The 8,383-nt window shown below is 38.7% G+C and overlaps 1 protein-coding gene across 1 annotated transcript in view; it reads right to left on the bottom strand.

Annotated features, from left to right (window-relative positions):
* RAB12 (RAB12, member RAS oncogene family) overlaps nucleotides 1-7,969 on the bottom strand; it is an 11,919-nt gene extending 3,950 nt beyond the window's left edge. The window contains exons 1-2 of the mRNA XM_031062269.1: nucleotides 7,915-7,969; nucleotides 179-317 (exon numbers count right to left, since the gene is read on the bottom strand). Coding sequence (XP_030918129.1) covers nucleotides 179-196 — 18 coding nt within the window. The 5' untranslated portion in view covers nucleotides 197-317; nucleotides 7,915-7,969. The remainder of the gene's footprint in view (nucleotides 1-178; nucleotides 318-7,914) is intronic.
* Between the last annotated feature and the right edge of the window lie 414 nt (nucleotides 7,970-8,383).

The raw sequence follows: 8,383 nt of genomic DNA, 5'->3' as shown, positions 1-8,383 counted from the left end.
CAGGAATGGAAAAGCATTTTGCAAGCAAAACACATCAATGTTAAATCCTGGCTAAAAGTAATCAGTGCAAACTATCTGACAGTAGTTTATTAATCCTAAACCCATGCTGTACATTTCTCTGAGGAGGAAAAAATCCTTGTTAAAAAAAGCATATAAAAAGAAAATACTTAACGCATACCTTATCAATCATTTTCATCCATTTTGGTAAATCGTCAAATGTTTCCTTCTTGGTGATATCATACACCAAAATAATTCCCTTGGCACTTCTGTAATAAGCTGAGGTAATGCTGTTGAATCTCTCCTGACCTGCTGTGTCCCTAAGAAGCAGCAGCAAACAGTGGCACAAATATTTCACCAATTTGCAAAGTAGAGAATAACTTTGTTTACATTTTAATAACAACACTCCCACATTAATTAGAGAGACTACATTTCCTTCCATATGTGTGAATTTCAGGAAAAAAAATGGAGCAGTACTTTCAATCATAAAACATTTTCATATTAAAACTATTTATCCCATACTAACTTCACCAAGAAAGGCCACCAAACATTTCTACATGTGTCTGAGAGTGAAGCTATCCAATGAAAATGTACCAGGAGATAAAGCTGGTTTTGTGTTCTTGGGGTTTGTTGTGTGTTTTGTGGACTTTTGGCTGGGTTTTTTAACAGCCCTGAAAAAATGAAAAAATAGACCAAAAAATGGATACATGCTTATTAAACACATCCACATACCCAACCATAAAACGAGCAATGCACTGATCAGTATCATTTGAGTTTTCAGACTCTTTTTGGAGTCTGAATTCAGCAATTCAGACATGGTTCTAAAACTACTGCAAAACCTCCTGGCACAGAAGTGAATTGCTCACAAGAGTGAGCAATCACCAAGTGGTACAACTTTTGCACTAGAGACCTGGCTTACACATTTATATCTACTTATCTGAGGTGTGCAAGTAACATCCCTATGCTCACTGTCAGCACTGCAGGTACTTCAGACAGGGTGCATTCACACTGGAGAATAATTTCCAGCAACGACACTAAGTCACCCACACTAGCTATGGCTTCTGTTCCAAAGTAGATGAGACAGAAGAGTTGTTTTTTACTGAACCATGAAAACTTCTGAACTGCTTTTAATCACATCATCAAGCCTTCCTAGGGAGGATTTTTGGCAGTTATACTAAAAAAATAGCTGGTGCATATCCTAAGTCTTAAAATGTGACTGGCATCTCAATTCGAAAATAGGTTATATGGTGCTCCAAAGTGATCAAGCATTTGCTGCTTGAGTTCAGTCCCCAAAGCCAATGGATAATTTTGCAATTTCAAAGTTAGAACAAGTCAAAAGATGGATCAAAATTAAGAGTAGAGGGAGGAAAATTGTGTGCATGTGTGTTGGGACTCAAAACTTCAAAATTAATCCTCTTTAACAGTCACATTTTAAACAAAAGGAGGAGGAGAATGAATTTGGGAATGAGATTAACAATGGAGACCTGAAACACTTGTTACAAAAAAAAAAGGTCATGTTCACAAAATGCCACATTGATTGTCCTGAAGATTTAAGGTCTATGCACAAGCAGTAGAATATACTAGCACAAACTGATCTTACTTTGCCTAAAATCTTTAGGAATTTCAAACGAGTTTCAAAGTGAAGTATTTAACTTGCTCCTGAAATTGCCACAAGTGTACTTGATAGCAACAAATATTTGCTAGTGATTTTACAAAGTAAAGCAGAGTCCACTAGAAAAAGATTTGCAACCTCTGCTTCATAGCCTGTAGGAAAATAATGACTTATACTTCACTGCAAGCCAATGACACTGCAACACAGGGTAGAGAAGAACAAATTCCTATTGCATCCATTTTTGGTTTATTTTTATTCAAATCCCACTCTCAGAACTTCAGAATTAAATTCATATAAACCTCTGGGACCCTACAGAAAATGAAAATAGGTAGTCTGTTTCAATAAGGTCAAGCACCAGTAGTATCGCAGACCAGTTTTAGATGGTTAATTGGTTGTTTTATTTTCACTAATGAGGCATTTTTTGTAAAGCAATACAAGTTCTGGCAGCTGAAATGATATATATATATAATATTACACAGAGCAAGTAACTCCACATTCTTTCCAATTACTTCTTTGTTATGGTCAGATTCATTTTTTGGAAGGTCCTTTGGATGTTCAGTGTGTTAAAAATTAATAATTTTAGTATGAACCGTTGATTTTCCACATATGGATAACATTGCTCTAGTGCTTAAGAACAGAACTCAGAATTATGACCTCACAGAGAAGCCTGTGTCATCTGTTGCTAATCCAGCCTACTGATGAAGTGTATTAGGGGTGGGGGACCTAAAATTCCATCTTTCTGAGCACAAATAACCATACGGCAGGTGGAAGGGCATATCTCATGTGGGAGAATACACCAATTCTATTTTGGTTCAGAGCAGTGGGAAAACTTGCTTTTTGGTTTTGTCAGATTGATTTGCAGGCCAGTCTTTTCCCTTTTTTCTGTGCCCCTAGTGGAAAACAGAAATAAAGAGGGTATTTCAGAGTCACCTGTCTGTGCCTTCAAGTGAGTGCTAAGGACCTTTAGCAACTCCATCGCAGGGTACCAGATCACTGAGCAGATACATTATAAAATCACTAATGTCCCACTACCCTCCCTGCAGGCAGTCAGCAGTGCACTGGATAAGCAGGCCATGAAGAGAACTATGCAACATTACAAAACTCTCCCACTCCAGCTATCTCCAACCCCACACTTCCCCAGCCCTGCTGAGTGCTCTGTCTCCAAGTCCACCTGGTACTATCAGCTTCTCCTCTCTCCAAAACACCCTCAGGCTCTTTAAAAGTTTACAGCATTCCTAGGCTGCTCCACCCTGTGCTCCTGTTTGTATAGGTCCTTCACCCAAATGTGACAACCTGAAGTCTGGCTTGCTGGCTGTTTGGGACACACACGTGCTGTGGCCAGTTCAGAACACCCATGGACAGCCTGGCTGCCCACTACCTATAATAAATGGCCAGATGACCACTGACTGTCACCTGGTCATGCCAATTCCAGTGGATTATGGCTGACCTTCTTCGCCTTGCTTGAAGTCACTGACTCCCCACACTCCACCTCTCCTCCTGCAGCAGGTGGAAATGAAACCAGTCAGCAGGTGTCTGATTGTGAGCATGATATTCTAACCCTTATTTCCTTTGAAAAGTGGAAGAAAATAAGCTGAATTTGTTGTCTCTAACATTAATCTCATGTTGTATTATTCTTCAAACTGTAAGGTGAAAGCTAGTTGGAAAACTATTTCTGCAATAAGTAAGTTTAAAATGCAACCCCAGGCTACCTAAGTAAACTGCAGTTTGAGTGTCAAGTTGATCTTTAGCATGGAAAATCTTTTCTTCTACTAGGTGCCATCATATTTTTCATGAAAACATGTTGCAAATTCTTCCAGTGCTGAGGAAACAATGACCACCCCTAATGCAGAGCTAACATAAAGCACATCCAACTTCAAATGCCTTCTTCTAATGTGCAGGGCTGGAGCAATTATTCTTGCTAGTATAGCAATATATATATTTTCATGGATGTATCGTGCTCCTGCAGTTGGAGTATTTTAGTAAGGATAGCTATTGAAGCACTAGTGGAAAGCTGGAAGAAGAGATGACCACTGTTTAACACTCATGACTTTCATGAGTGATACTAAGTGCTAGTAGTTCTTTATTTGCTCTGGTCAGAATCAACACAACAGCAGAAGGGCATTCAATTTAATTCCAATTAAATTAAACTCAACTCCAGAAGTTCAAATAAGTTACTACAACTTAAACAAGCACTTGGCATAACTGAAAAAAAAACCCCATCAGATTACTTTTTTTTTAATGCTAAAAGCAGTTTTCTTCTTGATTTTTTTTCCAAGAAAGTTTTCTAAATGAAAAGCATTGGTCTTTCTCATCTGTAATCAGAAACATACAGTGTATGACTCCTCAACCAGCTATAATCTGCAATTAGAGAATCCAACGGCTTGACTGTTTTTTGCTTGCCAAACAGAAACTACACATCACTCCAAAAATACAAACATACAACAAACAAAAGCAAATTAAAAAATCACAAGAAGCCCATTTTCAACTGTTGACTTGTCATGTTCTATGGCAGACTGTATAAAACACAATACAAATACAGTTAATCTTAATTAAAATATCTTTGGATAATTTCTCTTTTACATAAATGTTCTCTGTGTCTATCCAAACCAGTTGAAACAAACACATGAACAGACTCAAAACTGTCTCTGGCTCTCTAGTTAAATTTATTTGCTATGAGTGGTGGTGTAAAGTGGCAATAGAAGTGAATATGTTTTGAAACTTACATAAAAACTTAACACTAATTTAACACTTTCACATGCTCTATGCTTCTATGGAACCCACAGGCAGTATTTTAAAAAATGCTTTAAGGTAATTTTAGGGGTTAATTCTACTTGTCAAACAGATTTTTTTTCATCCCATAAACGATGAATATATTTAAGATCTTTTATTATATAACTAATTTATTTCAGAGGTACTGAACCAAAGAAACAACATTCTTATATATTCTAGAACAGGTACTTCCCAAGACAACTGTCTCTTAGAAAACAGAGCAGGCAGAATGTGAATTTTGAATGAGAATGCACTGGCTTTAAACACCTTCAGAAGCAAATGAAGCTTGTTTTGTTCCCAGGTCGCTGGCTACCTTGAGCATTAAACCTGTAGAGGTATCAGAGAGCTCCCTTGGCTAGGGAGGAACTGGGTGCAGTGCAGGGCAGCCCTGCTTCCCACAGCCAGCTCCTTCTTTTCAGAGGGAAAGCTGGGAGTCACTGTGTCAGCTGCTTGTGTCAGCAACTACCCAGATTACTCAGCTGAGAGGGCACAGTCACACAACTTCCTGTCCTGCTTCAAAGCATCACTGAGGGGTTCCTATTATTTGATCCAGTTTTCCAGCTTTGAAGAAGCACTGATTCACAGATGCTTGGATTTACCTGGACACTTACACTATCCAGTAGTTCTGGTTACTCTACCTCATGACTTGAGCTGCATACAGGTATTCCTTCTCACAGGACACAGGAGCTTGTGTCAGCCTAGAACTGCAAGGCAGAAGCTGATTTACTGAATCCTAACACTTCTGGCAACCCAAGGGGCACTACTAACTGTTCCAGGTGGCACAGAAAAGATGGGTAATACCCTGTGTCCTACCCTGTGACAGTGAAGCTCTATCATTGCATAATCTAAAGAGTAGAAGGTTGTTTTCTGACTGGAAGTCGGGGAAATAGGGGAAGCAGGGACCAGACAGGAAGCTAGAGGTGAGAGCAGATGCCTCTGTGATCCTCAGGGCACAGTTCCCATTACAAAAGGAACACATGAGACAAGTCCGTTTGTATTCTACTCTCAGGTCAAGTGACCACAAAAACATGGAAGCGAACTTTTTAGAAACCATTCTTGTTTGACTCTAGAAGTAGAATAATCAGACTACCTAAAAAAAAAAAAAGCAAATTTTTTTGCTTTGAAATGTAACTTTTGCCATTTTAAGAGAACAGATAAGTGTAAACTTCAGAAATTATCTGTTCACTGAACAAAACAGGTCTTTCTGTAGTAAAGTTACTGCAATCAATGTATATAACACTACCAGGAGCCTGTAACACTACCAGGAACTATGAGGCAGCCTAAATTCTGTCACTGTGTAGGTATGAAAGGAGACTGACGTGTGATCAGCCATGCAATTGAAGTCTGCAGTTTGAAACTTCCAACTTGAAACTTGGTAAACTGCCTTCCTCTTCAATCCAACAACTGGAGGTACAAGAAGGAGCTGAGGGTGTTTAGCCTGGAGGAGGCTCAGGGGAGAGACCTTGTCACTCACTACAACTCCGTGAAAGGTGGCTGTAGCCAGAGCAGGGGGGGCTGGTCTCTTCTCCCAAGCAACAGGGAACAGGACAAGAGGAAACAGCCTCGAGTTCCACTAGGGGAGGTTTAGATTGGCTGTTAGGAATAAAAATCTCTTCTCCAAAAGGACTGACAAGCACTGGAACAGGCTGCCCAGGGCAAGGGTTGTGTCACCTTAACAGACACGCAGACATGACCCTTGGGGACAGGGTTTAGTGGTGGACTTAGCAGCACTGGGTTAATGGTTGGACTCACTGATCTTAAGGGTCTTTTTAAACCTAAATGATTCTGTGATAATAAGAGGCCCAAAAACACGCACAACAGAATTCAGAATTAATTAGCAAAAGTCATGCTTATCTAATTGCTTTTCTAAAAAAACTGGAAGCATGCCAAGGCAGTTTTAAAGATTAAGAACAACATTTTAACAGCCACTGTTGGAGAGAAAGTGACACTTAGGAGCAGGATGTCATGTTCATGCATTTTACCATATTTTAAAATATTATCTCTTTACATTGTGTTTTCCTTGCCACTTTAGTAAGGCTTCCCATAGGAGTAATTATCACATCTTAACAACCTATCAACTTTTAAATTCAATTTTTAAAGTGTCCTATATCCTACTAGCATATTCTCAATATGTGGAAAATAATGGTTTAAACATCTCTTTTCCAAAAATTTTCACTCCTATAATATATTTATTCAACATGAGAATTTTTTTTTATAAGCTTAGTACATTTCACAGTAGGAATGCATATTAGATATACATTAGCATCTCCACATCAGGACTTTTTGTTACCTCTGTCAGCTCCAGCAGACCCTGGCTAACAATTGCTGGCTCAACTGCCAGTCTTGTGGTCATAGGTTTCCAAACAGGGACAGATGAATGAAGACATGCCACTAACATTCAAGTGTTAGGTGACGGATGAGACCAAAGATGAGCAGCAGTTAACTCAGAGGGAAGCAAGACAGACACATGGTGTGACAGACAGAATTGATGGTGACCTGCCAAGAGGAGTTAGTAAACTGAATTCACTGCATCCGTATAATTAAGAATGAAAAACTACCAGAATATCCCAAAAGTGTAATAAAAAGCATATTTAGAGCTTTGCCCCCCTCTACGGCTTGTTAGCAGCTTAAACAGTTTAACTAAAATGGTAATTATGCATCACACACTGTTAATAAACCAAAGCTAAGCTTCTACATAGTAGTATGTAAGATTAATGTACAGAACATAGCTGGTTTATTCTCTCATAATTACGTTTATGTATTGTACTACTCTGTAAAACAAAGGGGTGTTTAGCTCAATAACACTTAAGCAATAAAACCAGTATTAATCACTAACATGGAGAACCATTACCAGAAATCATGTAGCCCACTGCAGAAAGGAGGAGTTCAGCTCAGACATTGAGCGTTCTGTAGTAGGACATCAGTACCAGTAAAGGTATAGTCTTATTTGCATGGGATTGCTTTATTTTTCCATGCTGTTTAGAATGGATATGATTTATTTCAGTCCTGAATGCCCTTCACTTTGAAGTTATTTAAAAACAGTGTCAAACAAACAGCACTGCCTATACCACGTTTCAGAAAAACAGTTTAGAAAATACTTCACAGTTGCTTTATAATTGCTGTTACAATGAAGGTCAGTTTTAATCAGTCCAGAAAAATAAAGAAAACAAAATATACTTTCTCTAGTGTCTATTTAACACAGCCAACTTTTGTTGTTTGTGGAACTCCTGTTTCTTATGTAGGTGATGTCATTCTTCCAGGAAAAGGGGCTCAAGGCCTCTGTGATGCATTAATATTTCAGTAATTACATTCATGCCCTACTTCTAACTTTATCTCTCCTTCTCCTCCTTTTACCCTCAAAAAAATCTAAGAGCTATTTGGTTTGGTTTAAGTCTTGTGGGAATGGAGGAGAGAAGTAATAGGGTAAGAGCTAAACCAGCTTATAACAGTTAATAGTAGTATTAGACAAGCATATTAATTCATGCTAGAACATAAAAATTAAAACATACTGCTGGTTGCACGTTTGTTTTACTTACCAGATTTGTAATCTAATTTTCTTTCCTCTTAGCTCTACTGTTTTGATTTTAAAATCAACACCTATAAATAAAATACAGTAAACAGAAAAGGAGGAATAAGAAGCAAAAGTAATGAGGGTGCAATTATTCTTTTTTGATACTTTTTTTTTTTTAGATCAACTTGTAACAGTCTGAACAAGCAGGAGGGTTTGCACCACTACGGTCAACTCAGGAACACCACGGGGATTTGACAACCACTAAACAACCTGTGAGCCATCCAATTTGGCAGCATCACAACATAAACCTTCCCCTTTGTGCAAAATTTCCAGCAGCAGGTAAACCCAGCACAACAGTAAAACAGGCACAGTATGATTGTTTCTCTCTTATTCACCTCGACTGTCAAGGACAAGCCTGTTCTACTTCCAACTGGCACAGATGCCCTGGAGGCACGGAGCAGAACCAATCCCTCCACATCAGTTTTGCTGTTTGT

This window comes from Geospiza fortis, unplaced genomic scaffold (assembly GCF_000277835.1).
Source record: "Geospiza fortis unplaced genomic scaffold, GeoFor_1.0 scaffold471, whole genome shotgun sequence".
Classification (NCBI taxonomy): domain Eukaryota; kingdom Metazoa; phylum Chordata; class Aves; order Passeriformes; family Thraupidae; genus Geospiza; species Geospiza fortis.
The sequence above is the reverse complement of the archived record's forward strand: the minus strand, read 5'-3'. Positions and strand labels throughout refer to the sequence as shown.